The following is a 19830-nucleotide window of genomic DNA, read 5'->3' on the forward strand; positions in this document are numbered from 1 at the left end:
AAAAAACTGACACGCAGAAATGAAGATTCACTCATCAGAGAAAGCCTCCGACTCCACTCTCCTGTGCAGGCTGTGACGAGGCAATACACCCAGGACATGGCGCTTCCAGGGGGTTCGGACGGTCCAGAGGGTGAGACGGACAGACTCTTAGCTCTTTTTTTTAAGTTTCTTGAATAGATGTTAGATGTTTAGACGGCTGAGCCTCTTCGTCATTACTCGTAAATTCTCCCCTGGTGCCATTTGTCTGGTCAGTATTTACGGAACACACCACAACCCCACCGTCTGGACAAACCCAAATGTAAGTAATAAACGAAATTGATCTTAATTTGTATTTCCACTTTCATGCAGCTCTGTCATTTTCAAGCTGTGTGATTTACTCTCTGACAGGAGTTTGATCCTCTTCGTTTTGACCCGTCCGACACAAAAAAACGTCCGTCTCACGCGTTCATTCCCTTTTCTTCAGTGTCCTCAAGCACTCTACACTTTGAAGTAACAACACTTGGACAGTAGATGGCAGAAAAGTGCCGCATTTGGATTTAGCCTGGCATGTAAAATTATGATATATTTTTTATTTTTAAAGACGCTTTATCCTCAGAAACTGTTATTAAAATCGGTATCAAACAAATCCACGGCGACAGCCAACAAAAAAGGCAGATTTACGAAAATCATTTTTTTTTTATTGTGAACTAGTGGGGGCGGAGCTTTGTTGGTTTCACTTTCACACCCCGAGCTGCTTTTTATGCCTTCAATTTTCACCAATGGAGGTGATTCGTTCTTTATTCTAAAGTTTGGATATTTCACCTGCAATGTTTTTAGCTTTAACGTGACACAACCTGAGACGTGTGTCAGAGCAGAGGCAGCTCGCAGCGGACTGAGGAGAGAGAAGAGAACGATGTGGCAGAGGGGGACCATGTTGGCGGCGCTGCTGGCTGCTGTGACCGGACAGTCCGGTGAGCTATGTTTTTATTTTTTAATGTTTTACAGTTCTGGTTAATGTCGACTGCGTTATCTGTGCAGATCGTGTTGCACCACTGTGGTTTTCCACACGCACGGCCCGCCCCACCCAGAATCATGTTCATACTGTATTAAAGGTGGGGCAGGTTTTATTTCCTGTCTTAAACAGAGCGCCCCCCTCCCACCTCTCCTCCTTATAATTATTCCTAAGCATTTGCTTTCCTTAACATCTTAACATCCTATTATTGACATTTGAAGAACACGGGGGAAAAGATTATAGATTGAAGCAAAATTAAATTGAATATATATATATATATATATATATATATATATATATATATATATATATATTAAAGTAGACTAAAGATTAAAGAGAGGGGTAAAAAGTAATTCAACTTACATAAATATTTACTAAAAACCAGGTCAGTGTTAAATCTGAATCCATAGAATATTTACGCTATACTAATGTAAATGACACACCAGACATTCGCTTTACAAACTGGGACTCAGGCGGATGTTATTTTTTCCCAGGTTAATTCATTACCTATAATAAAACCAGAGTCCATTTAAAGGTGGTGCCAAGAAGAAAATGGCTGCACTGAGCTTCTTTACGTCCTTGCAGACATGTTAGTACACAAGAAGGAGGGCGACGACGTCGTCCTCAAACCTGGCTCCGGTTTTCCCGTGAGCGACCCCATCAGCAGCGTCATGTGGAGAGTTGGTCCTGACATTGCCATCCAGTGGGAAGCATCTGATCCAGATGTTACTTACTATCGTCACTTCAAAGGTATATTTACCCCAGTTCAGCTTCACAGGGTTTTAAAACTGAAAGGTACAATTGTCGCATAATTGTTTCCGTGAGAATGTTTTTTAAAGAGCGTGGGAGCCTGAACACCTCAAGTGGAGAGATGACAATCAGAGGACTGATTCGAAATGACAGCGCGTTGTACACACCGGAAATCAACAGCAAAGAGGCCACTCCAACGCTGCTCACAGTCATCTGTAAGTCACACACCGTTCGGTAAAGACAATTTTTTGGGGGGGAAATGAATTAAGATAAAATCTTAGTTGTGTCACTTCGACCTACAAACAGCTTCTGTCCCTGTACCCACCGTCACTACGTCCTGTGACGAGAAGGCCGGCTGCACTTTGACCTGCGAAGGGAACACCACGGGTGCCGAACCCGTCGCCTACAAGTGGAAGTCAGACGACACCGAGTTGAAACCTACATCAAAGGATCACCACGTGAAAAAGGTGTTGTCATGACGATCACGCTCTTTTTGTGTTGCTGTGTTTTCTGTAGATTGAGACATTTGTCCCTCGACAAAAAATTGGGGATTGTAGACATCATCCTGGGAAAACTAAAGGACTGTTTCACAAGTTTCTACTGTTTTATATGCAAAACACTTGAGAGAAAATAGTCATAGTGAAAATAAGCATTAATTGCAGCCTTAGTTGTTTTTTTTGCTGTAATATTAAGATACATGGTTGATGAATCTTTACTGTTCAACTCGCCTCCTAGGAGAACAGCCCGGGTATAAAGGAGTTCAGCTGTGAGCTGGTGAATCCAGTCAGTCGGGAGAGCAGCCGACCCATCCCCAACCCCTTCATCGCCGACATGCCACGTGAGTCATCACTTATCATATTCTGGAAACCATTACAGGCAGTTGCAGTGTCATGGCTCTGGCAACATGAATATATATTGTCGTTGTCTTACTGAAGGGAATCTGAACATCAACACGGGCCTCGCGGTCTTCCTCTGTCTGCTGGTCGCCGTACTGCTGCTGGTTTTTATACACAGGGGGACATCAGGTATTATTCATGATATGATACTGCATCGATTAGCATTGCATTAATATTAGCAGTTATCATCAGAATGACGCAACAGATACCAGATTTGTGTCTGACATTTTTATTTTTTGGGGGATTTCCTCTAGGGGTGTGGTTCTTCCAGAAAGGTAAGAAAGCAATTCAATTTTTTTTTTAAACATCCAGATCCTGATGGATGACAATGTAGTAAAAAAATTGTTATAATTATATAGAATGTTAAGTTATACCTAATAATATATATAATAATAATAATGTATATATAATTTATTACATGTTAATTCATAACTTATAAGCTACTTTCAGACATGCACTGAAGTCCTGACATTTTCCTGAACCTGTATATAAGAGCGCACATGTCCTCAAATGTTGTTTTCCGGTGGTCATGTCTGAAAACAGCTACAGAGGGTCTTAAAGTGTTGGCGTTATTTCTATTTCTATTTTACTCTCAGGTAGATTGGTCAAATTTTCCTTTTAATAAAAGTCAGTTCTTTTTGATAATTACTGGCCTCTGTCACATCCTTTCCACTGTATTTCTCCCCCTGCAGAATCCATGCCTTGGGAGGCAGGTCAGTAACTCAAATCACTCCCACCTTCATACCAACTCCCGTCATGAAAACTCATTCAGAGCGTTGCTGATTAAGTTAATAGCCTCAACCCTTTGCAGTCAAATTAATGCATCTTCCCTTTTTCTGTGACCTTACAGATTTCTGGACGAAGCAAGAGAGGCCAGGTAAGTTTAAGACACAGACGCTTTTTATTTTTTTGTTTATTGAAAAAATGTTTTACTACAATGACAAAGTTGAACTATACATATGCATATATCATTTATACAGCAAGAGATGCTGCTGAATCCAATGCCACCAGAGATCATCAAGAGAATGGACAAGAAAATGGTAATGTTGGGAAAAAAAAATAATCTCATGCCTGGTTTTCTGTGTCATTTTTATCAGCAGAGTGTGTGACTCTTCTTTCTTTTTTATATTTTGTCAGGGGAAACACAGATGACATTGATGCCTAACAACACCACGTGAGAACCCCTCAGGTACTTATCCCTGGATCCGAGCGAGTGAGGTGGAAGCAATTTAGGACGTCCAGAGTTGCACGTGTGTTGTGTGAATCTAAACAGTACAACGGCACTAAATGTCTAGACTATGGACACGGTATGTTTCAGCTGTTACACTGCATTTAATGTATCTGAAAATTCCCTGATAGTTGCACCTACCCTGAAGTGCAAATCACAACTACAAATGAAAAAAAAGAAAAAAAAGAAACAATGGCAAATAGGAAACAACGCCAAATATAAAGAATCGCCCAGCTACGTTTTAAAGTATATAAAAATAATCTGCTCAGATACAAGTCCCTATAGTCAATGTCAGACATTTTAGAGGACAGAAACAGAACAAAAAAACTTTTCCTGAGTGGAAGGGGACTTAATAACAAAACAATGTTTGTTTATTTGCCTTTTTTTTAGGCCGTTATGTTCTCCCATTTGTCGTTGTGATTTGCACTTATACGTATCAGCTTCAAAGAATAAATGTGGGAGTGAATTATCCTCAGTCAGTTTTTAAAAAAATTGTATGTTGATGTTTGATGATTTCTGTTTGTGAAGCAACAAAACTGACTAGATCAGAATCGAAAAAGGGACACATTGATTTATCCAGCTACTTTCTGCTGCGACCTTCTTTTAGTCCCTTATTATTTAAAAGACACTAAGAAGGGAAATATTTGAGTAAAAAAAAAAAAAAAGGTCAAAAAGTGAAGAAATGAGTTTTACAGCTTTTAGACTTGAAGTAGATCTTCTTCAGGTTTGTTTCTGGAAGTTGCAGGGAGGCAGAGAAAAACCTTAGACAATACCAGGAACCCAGTCACTACAAGTGCGCTTTCCTGCGACGGACATCGTACCTGACACCGAGCGGTGCCCTTGAGTTCATTAAATAGGCGGTCGAGGTTGAGTTGTGGTTTCATGCAGCCTCACGGCGTTTAGGATGCAGCTCGGACTGTGTGGGGAGGAACTGGACTGACAGTAAGGTGAATAAGGGACGGCATTGTGGGGTTTGGGCAGTCAGCTCAAACCACAATACAGGCTTTGTGCAGAACGTTACCGCGGATTCCTCGGCAACAGACAGCATCCAAACTAGTAAAAAGAATATGGGACATTTTAAGCTCAAGATCAATCCACTATTTTTGCTTTTGAATGTGTATCTTTTATCATTCAGCTCTGAATTCAGAATGATATATTTTGAAAGTTTTGCAGCTTTGACAAGGTTTGTTTTTGCATTTACTCGTCTTTCTTTTAAAATAGTAATATTCTTTGGTTTTTTCCCTTGTAGTTTTGATTTTTTTAAACTTTTTTTTAAGTATCAGAGACTTGTTTCGCAGTTTTAATGATCAAATCAGTCTTGGTAAATACAAACTAATGAGTTTCGGACTTCTTTTGGATGTTTGTCAAACTGCTCTTAGCCGTTGCTCTGGCATTGTTTTAATGTGTAGGAAACATTTTTAAACAGAATACACTCAGATGTTCATACCCTGTCAGCTGCAGTGTGAGGCTATGAAGAATGTAGATATGTACATGTGCAAGTGTCTTTATGAGGGCTATATTTAATAAAACTAAAAGTATATCAAGCCTGAACTCCAACTTATTTTGATCCCTTCTTTCTTTTTTCAAATAGTAAATTTAAAATATTAACGAGATTATATGTTGTTGCTGACAATAAAGACAGGTGTTGAACCCCTTGAGGGCAGCAAGTGGACGCATTTCATCAATGACTTTCAAGGTTTGATCACCGTTTTAAAGTAGCATGTAGGGAAAAACATTTTTTTTCTAACTGTTCATGGTAATTTTTATGGAATATTTGCCAAAATGCATTGCAGAAGCAGATTTGTTCATATCATTTTATCTTTACAAATATATTTACGTTTTCTTTTTCAAATAATTTTTGAATGTCATTATGTTGACAATGTATTATTCATACACTATTATGAATAAGCTAATATCTGCAGATTTAAAAAGTGTATTTTTGTGGCAACAGGCTTAGTGTTTTCAAGCCCGTGGATCATACTGTTGTTGTTTTTTATGTAAACTCCATCGTCTCAAATACACATAACTTTATATACATAATTTTCAGGGCTTGATTTTGCTTTGGAATAACGTGGAATAACGGGCTGTCTGGTCGAGCTGCTGAGTCATTGCTTACTGGCTTCAGGTCAGAAACCAGGGTTGAACTGTCCCACAGCAAACAACTCACACATCACTCCCACTCATACAGAGTCATTTAGAGAAGATTTAGAGGACTTCATCACATCTCAGCTGTAGAAAACAGTCAATGAGAAAAACAAAAGTGAACTCCTACGAAGAAATACTGAAAAACAAAAGGGTCTTCATGCTGCGAGCAGCGACTGCAGCTGACTAAACAACTCACATGGACATGCTGCATTTACAAGTCCATCAACCTAGTGCATCAAACACAGAATTATTAAATATATAATAACTTTTCTTTTATAATTAAAAAATGTGAAAATAAAATCAATCAATTTATTATCAGAAAAATGGTAACTGATTTATTGTATAAGTATTGTATATAAATGTGTGGTTCTTCAGTAGCATCTTCACATTGTTGCACTCATAACACGACATGGTTGTTTCATGATGTAAGAAATCCATCATCAAGAGTCAGATATAAGATAATTCGTTTTTTCTTCTTCTGGTCTCTTAAGTATGTCAAATTGAAACTATCGCAAATAAAAGTATCATAATTAATAGATAAAAGGTCACTGTGAGGTCAAAAGAAAATGTCCCTCTTTTAAAGGGTCACAAGTCAAAAATATTGAGAAGTGTGGTTTACTGAGCCCAAAAACAATTATCAAGGAGCTTTTGTTTTTTAATCGACCAAAGGTAATTTATTTGTGAATACAAAATTAACATCAGTTTTCATTTTACAGCATTCACACAGATTCACAGTTGCATAATTTCGTAGGAACTATTTCAACAACCCCCCCCCCAAAAAAATTATAAAAATCCATACATTCCGAATGTAATCCAACTCAAAACTCAAGTTAACGTGACAAACGACTGTAAGAAATATTCTACATCTCTTGATTTGTCTACGGCTGTTGTGACCTAATGGACATTTTCCTCTGTATAATCGTCTGTTGCATTCCTATGTTTTCTACAGCGCGTCCTGCAGGTTTTGATGAATGTAAATTAATAGCTGTGCTTTTGACTCAAACTGAAAACAAGCTGTACTTAAGAGCTGGAGTCCTTCATGGAGGTGGGTGGGTTCTCCCTAAATGGTAACAGGGAGACAATTAGCAGCGAGACCAACGACTGAGATACTGATGAAAATGGTGTCATAATAAAGTTAGATAATGTCTATAAACCTTTCAAATGATTTCCTTCTAAGCAACACATTCTGTTCCTGATGCTGCTGCTTCTACATTACAAATGATCTTTACATAAAATTAATTAGTGTAACAGCAACAATAAAATCTTTTTTTTTTAAATTACGCACTGCATAAAATCTCAACTAATACAAATGCTGTGGAACAAAGTACGATTCATAATCTGATTTTATGTGATATGAAAATTTGAATATATAACATTATATATACTTTTAAAAAGCAATTATACTGATGTGTGGTTTTCAAACGGCACTGTCACATTTATTGTTGAACATTAAGTGCAATTAGGAGTGTGGATAACCAAGTGTTGTGATGTTTGTTTGTAATCACGCAGTAATCATTTGAGAGAGGACAGTTCATTGTGTTGCAGCTTCAAATTGTCCCTGTTTGTTTCATGTACTAAATACAAAAGAAGCTAAATTGCGGCCATTACACTAATGGTCCCTCACTGTGTGCAAGGTTGATTTTCCACTTTACCCATAGTACCTCTTTGTGTGGTGCATTAAATGAAAAATTTGTAATCGCCTTCTCACAGTTTAACAAAACGCATCCTATCATAGAGAAATACAACACTCTCCTGTATTGCAGCATGTCACACTTGTGTAGAAGATGAGGCACTTGTATAATAAAAACGCTGAGCAGCTACAGTAACACTGAACGCACCTCTCCGTTAACACGAGCTGAGCACGCTGAGCCCGACACAGTTCAAGGCGAGACACGTTTCTCGACGTTACGCGTTGGCACTTTTGCCATTGTACAGAGGCTCTGCCTCCACGGGACTGAGCTCTGTGGGCGTGGCCTGTCCGTTGGCCCCTCCCCCCGCAGTGGGCTGGTTTCTATAGTGACGGATGATGACCACCGCGGCACAGACAAAGTAGACGACAATGAGGAGGATGAAGTAAACGAAGTACACAAGGAACTGTGGAAAAGGAAATGTGAATCAGATTTCCACTGGTCTTTTCAAAGCTCAATCAGAAGGTGTTATATCTGCTGAAAACTCTTTAAACAGAGTTTGTCATCAATACTGAAGGAGAAATTATAACTCAACTGTGTTGACAAAGTCAATAAGGTGCTTATTTCTGTGCCTGAATATAGGAACAAATATGCATCAGTGAAAATGTTGGATCAGTTTTAATACTTTCTCCACATCCACTCAAAGTCACAGGTGAAACGAGTCACATTAACAACGGCTAGCAGAAGTGTGTTCTGCAGTAATTAATGTGATTTGTTTGACAAATGTCCGCTGTGGAAACGAGCCATGTCACTTTCAATCTGTACGTGTCTCCCTGTGTGCTTATATATATATATATATATATATATGTAAATAACTTTTTAAAGACAAAAATCCCAACAATTGCTGTTCCAAATTCTAAATTAAACTTGACTTATATTCATATATATACAAACACAGATCTGTTTACACTTTATTCTAGTTTACTACTATTGTATGTACATTTTTATTTTGTTTTTCTTCCCACTTGCTTTGGGAGTGTAAACTGTCTGTTTCCCGTGCCAATAAACCTCATTTGAATTGAACCGAATGAGTTCATGAAATCTAAAATGTAATTTCTCTGAAGATGAGAACTCGCACTGACGTACGCGAGGCATGAAATGCAGCTAGAGAATCTTCAACGGTTTTTACAGTAAATTACTGTTTTACCTGAGAGTGCACGTCCAACGCCAGGCCCCTCTTGTCAGAAAAGATCAGGATGATGATGCTCTTCAATATGGTCCCCAGGAAGGTGTTGATGCCAAACACCAGCGCGCAGAGCTCCTTGGTGAGTGACGAGGCGATCTGGAAACTACGGACAGATCAAGAAAAAAATACCACAGGCCCGTTTGTATCAGAACTTAGAATTGGGAAAATAAGGAGCATGTTCAAAATTCAGTTACATGGTGAAGAAGACACTCACGTGGCAATGGGCACCAGGAACTGATAGAAGCCTCTGAAGAGGACGTAGGCGGTGTAGCAGACCAAAATGTTGTCAGTGGTGCTCATGAGGAGCAACAGACCCGCCTGCAGCGCCGTGATGATGCCGATGACCAGCTCTGACCAGATGTTCCAGCGGATTTTAACAAACCCCGCCGCGAAGGATGCGATTGCACCTGGATAAAGAAACAGTATATTAAAGAGAGGTTAATCTGTTTTTGTGTCATCAATGTGTAACTAAAAGCTAAGTTATCAACACTTCTGTCTGCTCGTCATTTACCTGCTATCTGATATGGTTAAGCGACGTAATTAATGTTACTGTTTCCACATGACGTCCAGGTTTAGACAAGGTGCTGCCACCTTTTTGCCTTATAGCCGCTTATTGGACAATCATTGATATCCAGACCTGATGTAATCACTTCAGAGTAATGGTGGGAAATCAGTTGTACAACCTCGTAAATGCAGTTAACATTCTGCAAATGCTTTTCCCAGACTCACTTGACACAATGACTTTGACAGCTGCATTTATATCACAACACAACTTTGATTCCATGTGCTTAATACTCTATGTAAACTCAACAAGAGCACTCGGGGAGCGAACACCTCTGCCAAGGCTGAGCGGTTTCGCCCTCATCTCGCAAAAGGTGACGAATCCCTCTGGATCCCTCCCAAAAATTATTCACCTTTTTTTTAGTCCTTCTCTGGCACCAGGTTCTATTTCCTCCCCAACACATATTCAGGAAAAGGACAACACTCCAGATATGAAGCGGGGAAGCAGCCACAGGTGAAACTAATTATGTTATCCACTACTGTTATAATTTTATTGTTGTTTAAAAAGTTGTTGTGATTAAAAGTCTGGAGGACTGTGAAACTGACACCCGACGACTATGTGCACGACATGAGCACAGAGCATAACACAGATTAGACATCAGAAACCGAGTGCTCTTCTTGTAAAAAACTAGATTCTGTAGATTCTCACTCAGTAATGTAGAAGCTGCCTCCACTCCCCCGTTGTAAACGTTATTGTTCTCAGTGGCTGGGTAGACTGTGTTCCACAGGATGTGGACGTAGAACAACACCAGGTAGTACCCAGTGGAGTTGAACACCCACCACAGGGACCAAAGCCTCATGTTCGGCCTCTTGACCACGTTTCTCACCTCCAGCAGCATCTGCACAAGGACGGAATCCTTCCAGCGTGACACTGAGCACGGAGGCGCGGCAGAGGCAGAGGACGACTCGCTCTCTTTTGGCTTAATTTTGTCCAGTTCTGATTTGCTAGCTCCCGACGCAGACAGTTCCTTTTGCTCCTTATTCCATAACTGGTTGAAAAACAGGGAGCGTTTCGGCCACGGCAGGCACATTGACAGCAGCAGGCCGAAGCTGACGAAACCCAAAGATATAGCGTTGAGGGTGTAGAAGCTGACGTTCCCGAAAGACATGCAGAGCTGACCGAGCACTGAGCTGGTGAACACCCCCAAGAGGACGGAGGAGCGCGAGTATCCGGCCACTCGCTGGTAGAGGACCGGGCTGACCAGCGAGAAGATGTAGGAAGAGTAGGCGACGCGGCAGGCCATCGTGATGCCGTAGAAGAACTCCATGAACTGCATTTCAATGAGGCTGGTGCCCAGGAGCAGAATGAGCCAAATGACCACCTGGCTGACTCCCTGGATGACCAGGACTGGCTTGTAGCGCAGAAGATCTGTCAGCAGGAAGGCCGGCACCAGCACGGCCATGTAGGAGTAGATCAACACAGGAGTGATCTCATTGGTCACCTGGAAATGACAGTACAAATCAAGTTAAGCTCAAATCAAGGCAGATGAAAGTTCCGCTGTTTTCTCTGCTTGTAGGATACTTAGAGTCCCAATTAAAAACAGAAGTTGACAGGCTGAGTCAGTATCATGACTAGTATTTTCTCTTCACTGAATGGCAGTTTGGCAGGTGACCGACTGTTGGTATGAGGTTAATTGTCAATTGAAAAAAACAAATAACTGTCAAACAAACAAAGTAAACCTACAACCTACAAATCCGTAATCCTCTATTTCTTGATTTTTTTAAACCTCCACAAGCCTATTGCATTGACCCAGTTTGGAGGAATGTGAACTTGGACCTCTGTAATATGGATCAGCAAACTCTGCACAGGCCACTTATTAATTCTACTGCGTAACGAAAAGCTGGAAGAGTCTCAAAGTTCACGTTTCAGTCTGTACTTCAGCAGATGGCTAAAGTGTCCTCTCTCTTTCATTACTGGTTTATGCATCAATATTTACCTCGTTATATGAAGATATTCCAAATGTGGCTGCACTGGTGTTCTTTTCCTTCACACACACAGACAAACACACAAACACATTTCAGTGTGCGGACACACCACAAACCTGTTGTCTGGTGAAGTTCTTCTCAAGGCTGAGCAGGTACGGTGTAATGAAAGGCTCCCCGGGCTTTATTGATGACATGAAGCCGTAGAAACACAAGAACATCACGGCCCACTTCCACTTCCTGGGGTCCCTGGCATCCTCCGGTGGACCCTCAGAGGCTTCGGGAGCGGAGACGGCCATCTCTGCGTCTCCGTCTTCATGTCCTTCAGCGGCCTCACATGCAAGCACTTTCAGGTCCATCTCGCTCTCCCGCTCTGATCTATCCCCATTTCCTGCTGCGTCCCCTGATACCATTATGTCAGCAGTTTGGTGGACCACTCACTGTGATGCAGAGTGTAGCTTTTTTTTCTCGTCCTGTCAAATCAGCATGTAAGGACTTGTTTTGACATGAAAAGCCAACGACCTCCTTAAAAAGAGCACACAAAATGTAAAAAACAACAACCAACGTCAATCGAGCTGTGGTTTCCCCTCAACTCCGCTGCTCCTCTCCATGCCAGAGAAGACGGCTTTGAGAAAGAAACATTCAACAGGCTGCGGCAAGGGAGTTAAAATGCTACATGCTGTTTGTCAGCATGGAAGGGAAAGTGTTGACCTTTGCTCCATTCCACGCGGTGACATTGTCTGGTCGCAAGCTATCCAGCAGCTGAGTCTGGTGTCATTGTTAACCCGGAAAGATAACAACGTACTTAGTGTGACTATTTGGGTGCAGACACTGCAGCCGACATTACATCACAACAACACTGTGGCAGCGGACCACAACACACTACTTTAACTTTAACAGGACTGGAATTGACTCGTTATCATGTCATGAAAAATAAAATAGTAGAATAACAAGCGTCAAAGATGCTTCTGTTGTCTGATATCCTTTATATTTTAGACCCTCAACAATGAGTTGGAACATAAAATTATAGGGCAGCTATTCTAATCAATCGCAAGAAAATAAAAATTAACATTTATCTTAATCATCATTTAATCTGCATAAAAGATTCATCAGTCCAAGTTGAGGTCCTCATAATGAATTTCCCCGAGCGGGATGAATAAAGTTGTCTATTTTATTCTATTCTATTCATATACCCCATTTTTGTTTCACACAGGGTAGAAAACCAAAATATATTTAGTCAACGTTGACATTAAAAACAGAGACAAACAGAACATCTGCCTATTTGAGAGGCGGACAACAGTCAATGAACTTATCAACCTATGCTATTCTTACTTTTTAATGCATTAAATCAGTTTGATTATCCAAAGTGCTGCCGATCAAAGTTTGTGAATAGACGTACAGAATAATTAGCGGATCATTTCTGCATGTGAGGTTGTATCTGCTGCTGGATAAACCAGGGTCATGCTTGGAAACATCAGGCAATTATTATCGTTATATTTCAAATTTTTAAATAATTTGTGTATTCTGAGCAGAAGTACTTTTAAACGAGTGATGTAACAGTGAAAGTGTGGCCTCAGTTACGTGTCAAGACTTTCAGGAGCAATGCACGACATGTGACATGTTAGCATACCTCTTGCAAACAACCAACCAGCTCAACTAACGGCTAACATGCTAACGCTCGCGTCGGTCGGGTCGTCTGACAACGACACACACACACACACACACACACACACACACTTCTGAAAACAAACTTAGCGCAGCATTCATAATGACACAGGTGCAAAGTTGTAGGCAGCTAGCTAACGGTGGCTACCGACACACGAGTTGTAAATACAGAGAGAAACAAAAACTAGCCGCTCCTCTCGCTTTTGTTCGCTAACAGTCATTGTTTAATATTCGTAGCAATTAACTGTGAGTCGTTCAACGCATAACACGAAGCGGTGTCCCCCATTGACGAGGGACAATTCACTTGTTTGTGATTATAAAGTCCATGATGTCAATTTAACGTTACGTACCTCATGCTCCAATGAAAGACGCAGCGGAATTGTGGGAAATGTAGTTCCACGGTGTAGTTTCCACAATGACTGGCTGGGAAAACTTTATTTAAACGAACATATGAATAAAAAGTGACAAAATAAACCAATTTAATTGTTGTCTTGTTTTATTATGGTATGAGATCAAGTTAAAGGCAACAGAGTTGCTATGATTAATATTTAATTTCACGTGTTTTGTTTTCAGCACGAGCTTTGTGCTTCAGGCTCGCCATCTGCTGGACATATACTGTTACAGCGTGTTTAAACCACCACTTGCCTGTAGTAATACTACTACTGCTACTAGTACTACTACTACTGCTGATGATAATAATCATAATCATAATCATAATCATCACCATAAGAAGGAATAAAAGCATGCAGATATACACACACAAACTATATGCAACATTGTAATACATAACATGTTAACAATATTATAATATAACATACAATATTATTTTATTATTAGTTTATAGGCTATGTATTATGTGTTTTTTTGTAATGTATTTAACAATGTTAGAGGCTAATTTAGATGTTCTATGAGTGAATCCAGATGTGATCATCTGGAAAACAGAAAAGAGACCCGTCACATTATTTATAATAATATTACTAATTTATTTTTTAATGAAAATCCACCTGGTTCATATTTTCGCAGTCTTTGCAGTTTACATATGACATAAACAGTATGTAATTATCAATAATTTTCTTCACCTGTATTCAGTGTGACTGTGCTCACTACAGTATTGCTTAATTTAAAAGCATTAACATTTAAAAAGTTGATTTCAAAACCACCTCACCACGATACCCATTAGTTGCCGTCCTGGAGTTTTTGATCATATCATATGGGTTTAATCAACAGATGCAGTTTGCCTAGTTGTCATGTACAAATTTAAAACAATTTCTGAGCATTTTGAAGACATCCTTGATGTTTTAAAAAATGAGATTGTAAGTTAAATTAAAATTAATTCATGCAGATGAGTGATTAATCATTTTATTGATCAGGAAGACCCTGCGATTATGAATCAACTACAAGTCGACAGGAATAAATATCAGGGAAGATCTTTTTACTTATACTGAAAAACACAACAATATATATACACACTTAAAAGCTTATATATGACATACATCATAGATATATATATATACACATTAACAAAGAGAGACACAACAAAAGATGGTCTACAACCATATGTACATTGTTTGAAAATACATATAAGCCCATCACAACAGATCCACGATATGCTGTATGTCAAATCCAAGTTTGACATCCAATTTTTCAATAGTGGAAACTTTTTTGGTTTATTGCTTTGTCAATTTTGTGACACTAGCTGTGTCTTTAAAATCAGTGTATAATCTATTTACACAGGCTGAAAGGGAGAAAGATTTGGGAGAGCATCATTCCTTCTCGAATAAGAAGCCTTAATGAATAGGGAGGTATGTACATAAAAAGGTCAGGAGGTTTCAGAAAACAGCTCTGTTTCCCTCTGAGGTCTGAGAGGTTGACCTGCTAAACTTGAATGATGACGCCAGCTCTTTTCTGACTTTCCTATGAAAAAGCAGCATCATGTTTTTCCTGAACTTCTCCCCCACGAATGCATAGAGGACTGGGTTGATGCAGCTGTGGAGCAGAGCCAGAATGTTGGTTGCAACCAAGGCCAGGTTCACTGACATCCTCACAGCACAGTCAAACTGGACCACATCGGCCCTCAGCAGCGTGTCTACCATCATGACTATGTGGTACGGCATCCAGCACAGCAGAAATGCAATCACCACGGCTACGATCACCTTCATGGCCCGGTGCTTCTGGAACCCACGGGTGCGCATGAGCCTCGCCATGGTGATGCTGTAGCAGACTACCATGACACCCAGAGGGAGCAAAAAGCCAAAAATATGGCGGAACCCGTTGATGACAAACCTCCATGAGCTGGCACTTCCAATGTCATAGGATTCAGAGCAAATCACCCTGTGCGAGTCTTTGCTGAGCCTGGAGGCTTCGTTGAAAAGGGCAGGCAGGCCGAGGGCCAAGCCGAGGGCCCAGACTGCCGCACAGAGGAGCCGGCTGCACATCCTCTGGCGATTCTTGAGAGTCTCGCTGGCGCGCACGATCACAAGATAACGGTCCACGCTGATACAGGCCAAGAAGATGATGCTGGTGTAGAAGTTTGCTTCAACGATGAGGCTGAGGAGTTTGCACATGAAGTCCCCAAAGATCCATCCTCGGACCAATGCTACGGCCCAGAATGGGAGGGCGAGGGCCATCAGACCATCTGCTAATGTCAGGTGAAACAGGTACACGTCCGATGGCGTCAGGGCGTTCCTGCTAGTGACGATCACCCACCCCACTAACAGGTTTCCTGGTATTGCCAGTAAAAAGATGACAGCGAGGATGACACACAGGGTCACAGCTGCGGTGGGTTCCAGCGGTTTCGTCTCACATGTTAACGTGGCAGGATCAATGTAGAGCGTTTGATTCTTGTGGACAGTGTCATTCAGTTGGTAAAAGTAATAGTCAGGAAAGACATAGGTGATCGACATGACTATGGATGGAAAACAGAATGAGACTAGTATCGTTGCAAGACAAGAACACTGTTGCAGCTCAAGATGTTTGAGATTTAGAGCTGCAGAAAACAATCTAAGCCCTGTATGTTCTGCCTCAGTGCTGACACTAAGACATTACAAAGAATACACTTAGAATGTGGGAAAGCAGAAGAAACAGAAAGATTATGAATTCTATGACTTCTTGTGTTTCACAGCTCTTTCCCCGAAATTTGGGGAGTTGCATTGAGCATGAGTTAACTTGTTTTACTTCTGTAACAGTTTCAAGATAATGGCAAATAACTGAAGTGAACACTGAACTACATGTTTATTATCAAGGTTTGCTCATACAGACCATACGAGGCTGTAGCACCAATACCCCTCTTTTTACCATTTGGCCAAAGTGGCATTTTGCAGTTACTAAAATCATCTTTTTATTTATACAAAGCAGATTTAGTCTGGCTTTACACACACACATTTCACTTGTATTACATGTATGATCCTCTACAGTAGTTTCCACCGATGTTAACCAAGTAGTCCAGATACTCACCTCCTGCACTTGGACGTAGTAGCTGTGATGACAACAGATTCACAAACAGAGCGTCCTTTTATGAGTGATACAATATGTTTTTTTTCTTCTTTTTCTGACCCAATGTCCTGTTTCATGCGTTTGTCTGCGTCAGCACTAAGAGTTTGCGTCAGGTGTACATGGTCAAGTTAAGGGCAGCTGGATTACGTGCTGCTGCTACTTACTAGGGCATATTGGTAACCGCTGTAATTTTCCTGCTACATGAAATCATCTGCTGTCAGAAACACCTGTCTTGTGCTCTCACAATTGAAAGACTGAAATAAAATATAATATTTATGTAATAATGTACATTTTATATTAAATCACAATATACAAACGTATCATACTGTATTATTATATTATTTAATTGAATCAATCCTTAAAAACATGGACCTTACAGAGCTAACGTTGAAATCAACTGGCACTGATTATCAAATAAATAACCTGAACGAAGAGCAATGATAACTCAATATGTATTGAATAATAACAAGAATACATTATAAATCAAAATCTCTGTCAGCACAAGCATCACACAGTGCAATGAGTTAGATTAGACAAAATAAAGCAGCCAACCAATTTTTTTGTGAAATCATTGGGTAAAGAGTTGCCGTATTGGGTAAGGTGTGTTACAAATCTGCAGGTCAGAATGTCAAGCTGAGACACTTCTGGAAATTAACTGCTGTAATATTCTCACTCTTGCTGTTGCATAAGTCCGGTGCCTCACACTTGTGTCTACACTGTTCTTCTTTCATCTGCTATTGTTAAATACGTCTGCTGTCATGCTAAACTGTCCTTATGTTTCCCTCTCAGTCTTAAAGATGAGGAGGAAGAATATATTTGACATATTTTGTCTCATAGACATTTTTATAAATGATTTTGTGAGTGTAGTTTTAAGATTAATGTTACCTTTTTGTTTTACATATTCACCAATGACACATTTTAATAATAATCTTCTGCACTTTTAGAAGTATTGTTATGGTTTGTGGACATGGAGCTCTCACTCAAAACCAACTGAGATTTTGGCTATTTTAGCTGAATTCTATTAAAATTTAAAGGGAAAAAACACTTCTAGACACTCAGTATAAATTTTCGTTTCCATTTTGAGTCTGAAAATGTCAGCTAATTTAATATTGGCTTCTCATTTTAGTGCCAAAACAGGGCTGGAGTGGAACAGTTATGCCATGCATGTGCTGAAAAATGATAAGGACGCGACAGTAATGAGTCTCTCCTCCTCTCTGCAAAGGTAAATGTGCATTTAGACACTTAAGTGTCCTCTTAGTCTCCTCTTTGTCTCCGTAAATCACTTTGTTCATGTTCTGGTAGGTACAACCTACAGTAATCAACATAGCAATGTGTTGTATCACTGCCCCCCCATCCCCACCCCCAGCTGTCACCACTAAATGTATCTGGAGGTAAATGGAGACTTCAAGGCTCCACACCACTACTGTAAATGACAGTGCTGTCATGTTGCCAGCCTCCATCATGAAGCAGGACAGTCCCCAAACAAGAATGGTCTGTTTTTAATTTAAATTAAAGGTGGGTATTAAATATGGGATATTAGGATCTGAGGTTTTCAAATGTCTTCCTTTTTCATACCAACAATGCAAAACCCAAACAAACTGAGTTGCATGTCTCTTGGCATGCTTGCTAATGAGATTTTTAACTCTTTATTAATAGATGAGCAGTGTTGTGTCACCAGCTGCTATTTCCCTTCATAAATGATTTTTTTGAAGAATTGTCGGTGTAAATGTGACCACAATTCCTTTTGTTACATTTTTGAAAACCTGACAATTACTGGATGATGGACTGCGACAGTAAAAACCACACTGTATTGTGTTAGTGTTGACAGCATGCGCCACTATTACTGACACTTGTTTGGACATGCCTTGTAATTAGTCTGACCCCTACTGTATGTTTTGTTTTACTACCACTCATATATCTATCATGCTGCTCAAGGCAAATGTATGTCTTTGTCGTTGCCTGTTTGTCTTGTTTTACAGATGAGAGACACAGCTGGCCCCATAGTACACCTGATCCGTCATGAAGGTTGACATGTTCACTTTTTGTTAGAAGGAGATCATTTTGGAGGATGTAGATCGACATGCCGTTGAACTGTATTTTCAGTATCATGACTACAGATTTTTTTTAAATAAAACAATACAGCAATACCACTGTGTAAAACTGCTCTGTTACAAGTTGAAGTCCTGCATCAATTTGTTACTTGAGTAAAAGTACAAAGGTTTTACATAAACTAAACATGAAGTATTAAAAGTAAATATGTTAATAATGCATTGTTGTGCCTGGACATTGGTGAAAGTACCATTTGTCTAAGCAATATAATTGATCAGTTATGGCTATCAAAATAACAAAATATTAATATTAAAATGTTAATATTAAATAGTAACTTTAATTAATATCAAAGTTCCTCAAAGGAAGGGAAATGATAGCCAATCAATTGATTCAGTCTCATTTACAATATGCTAACTATCAATTTGGAATTCTGATTGATAAATAAATAAATAATTACCACCAGAATCACCACCTTGGTAGTTAGCAGAGGTTGAAGGATTTGGAGTTCTACCAGTCAGAGGTTGGCAATACTCACACTTATGCAACATTAAATAGACCAGACTGCATATTTAATAACATTTATTTAAAAGACAAGTTGAAACAACAATATCTAATTTAACAAATGAAATATATACAAGTCAGAGATTGTCTGTGTCTGTGTGTCTGTGTGTCTGTGTGAGTACACAGACTAGGTGGTTGTAAAGGTCAAAGGTCTAAGAACTACTACAAACAAGATGGCGGTGAACAAAGAAACTACAAAATGGCGGCATCAGAGGTGTGGGCTCGGCCACATGATGTGCTTCTTTGATAAGGCCATTTGTTGCAGGACAAAGAGTTTCAGGTTAAGAGAGGGTTAGTCACAAGGTCCTAACACCAAAATAACCTATTGATAGATATAACAACATCATTAAGTGAACACATTGACTCAAATCAATGCAGTACACTTTTAAGGTTAAACATTCCTATGCTAAGCCGTATTGCGTTATGCTACGCTGTATGCCCAAGTTACGTTACCAAGTCCATGGAAAAGAAGAAGAATAGTCCTTTGGGATGCTGTTTGTGTGTCCAGAAAGATGAAGCAGTCGTGCTGTGTGGTTTCAGCGTCCTTTTTGTGTCCTCCACAGAGTTAGATGCTCAACGCTAGCTCTGCTTGGTGGTTCCTGTGTCATGATGGTATCATGGCAGCCCTCCTCTCCCCCTTTTTGTTTCATTGTTTGTTTTCCCCTGTGTGTTATCCTGCATGTTTCTCCCCTGCT

General features: G+C 39.9%; 3 protein-coding genes across 6 annotated transcripts; 1 reads left to right on the top strand and 2 right to left on the bottom strand.

The window, feature by feature from the left end:
• Window positions 1-688: 688 nt before the first annotated feature.
• On the top strand, window positions 689-5409 carry LOC118303910. Its single transcript, XM_035629624.2, has 11 exons — window positions 689-950; window positions 1577-1741; window positions 1831-1956; window positions 2048-2208; window positions 2477-2579; window positions 2677-2766; window positions 2892-2912; window positions 3330-3350; window positions 3488-3514; window positions 3618-3677; window positions 3775-5409. Exons 1-11 carry the CDS (start codon window positions 740-742, stop codon window positions 3813-3815), a joined length of 1026 nt encoding a protein of 341 aa, XP_035485517.1. The 5' UTR covers window positions 689-739; the 3' UTR covers window positions 3816-5409.
• On the bottom strand, window positions 4271-13530 carry slc19a1 (solute carrier family 19 member 1). Of its 4 annotated transcripts, none has more exons than XM_035629588.2 (6): window positions 13384-13530; window positions 11488-11893; window positions 10095-10887; window positions 9099-9291; window positions 8846-8987; window positions 4271-8104 (listed from the first exon to the last, which is right to left on the bottom strand). In XM_035629588.2, exons 2-6 carry the CDS (start codon window positions 11779-11781, stop codon window positions 7916-7918), a joined length of 1611 nt encoding a protein of 536 aa, XP_035485481.1. In that variant the 5' UTR covers window positions 11782-11893; window positions 13384-13530; the 3' UTR covers window positions 4271-7915. The 4 variants fall into 4 exon arrangements, 3 of the variants coding, with proteins under 3 accessions (XP_035485481.1, XP_035485491.1, XP_035485465.1); XR_004790855.2 differs by lacking the exon at window positions 13384-13530 and having other exon boundaries at window positions 6934-7070; window positions 7849-8104; window positions 11488-13377; XM_035629598.2 differs by lacking the exon at window positions 13384-13530 and having other exon boundaries at window positions 4271-7070; window positions 11488-13377.
• An 848-nt stretch (window positions 13531-14378) lies between these two features.
• Window positions 14379-16642, bottom strand: LOC118303756 (C-X-C chemokine receptor type 1). The gene is made up of 2 exons (XM_035629610.2): window positions 16487-16642; window positions 14379-15938 (listed from the first exon to the last, which is right to left on the bottom strand). The coding sequence occupies exon 2, from the start codon at window positions 15934-15936 to the stop codon at window positions 14863-14865; it is 1074 nt and encodes a 357-aa protein (XP_035485503.1). The 5' UTR covers window positions 15937-15938; window positions 16487-16642; the 3' UTR covers window positions 14379-14862.
• Between the last annotated feature and the right edge of the window lie 3188 nt (window positions 16643-19830).

This window comes from Scophthalmus maximus, chromosome 1 (genome assembly GCF_022379125.1).
Source record: "Scophthalmus maximus strain ysfricsl-2021 chromosome 1, ASM2237912v1, whole genome shotgun sequence".
NCBI classification, from domain to species: Eukaryota; Metazoa; Chordata; class Actinopteri; order Pleuronectiformes; family Scophthalmidae; genus Scophthalmus; species Scophthalmus maximus.

What these genes read in the sequence shown, in the direction of transcription:
- LOC118303756 (XM_035629610.2), bottom strand. Translation starts at nt 15,936, where the DNA reads ATGTCGATCACCTATGTCTTTCCTGACTATTACTTTTACCAACTGAAT.
- slc19a1 (XM_035629588.2), bottom strand. Translation starts at nt 11,781, where the DNA reads ATGGTATCAGGGGACGCAGCAGGAAATGGGGATAGATCAGAGCGGGAG. An exon ending in GGCAGCTTCTACATTACTGA is followed by an intron (nt 9,292 to 10,094) that starts GTGAGAATCTAC and finishes TTCTTTATCCAG; the next exon opens with GTGCAATCGCATCCTTCGCG. An exon ending in CGTTGGACGTGCACTCTCAG is followed by an intron (nt 8,105 to 8,845) that starts GTAAAACAGTAA and finishes CCTTTTCCACAG; the next exon opens with TTCCTTGTGTACTTCGTTTA.
- LOC118303910 (XM_035629624.2), top strand. Translation starts at nt 740, where the DNA reads ATGCCTTCAATTTTCACCAATGGAGGTGATTCGTTCTTTATTCTAAAG. An exon ending in GGTGTGGTTCTTCCAGAAAG is followed by an intron (nt 2,913 to 3,329) that starts GTAAGAAAGCAA and finishes CTCCCCCTGCAG; the next exon opens with AATCCATGCCTTGGGAGGCA. An exon ending in AGAGAATGGACAAGAAAATG is followed by an intron (nt 3,678 to 3,774) that starts GTAATGTTGGGA and finishes ATATTTTGTCAG; the next exon opens with GGGAAACACAGATGACATTG.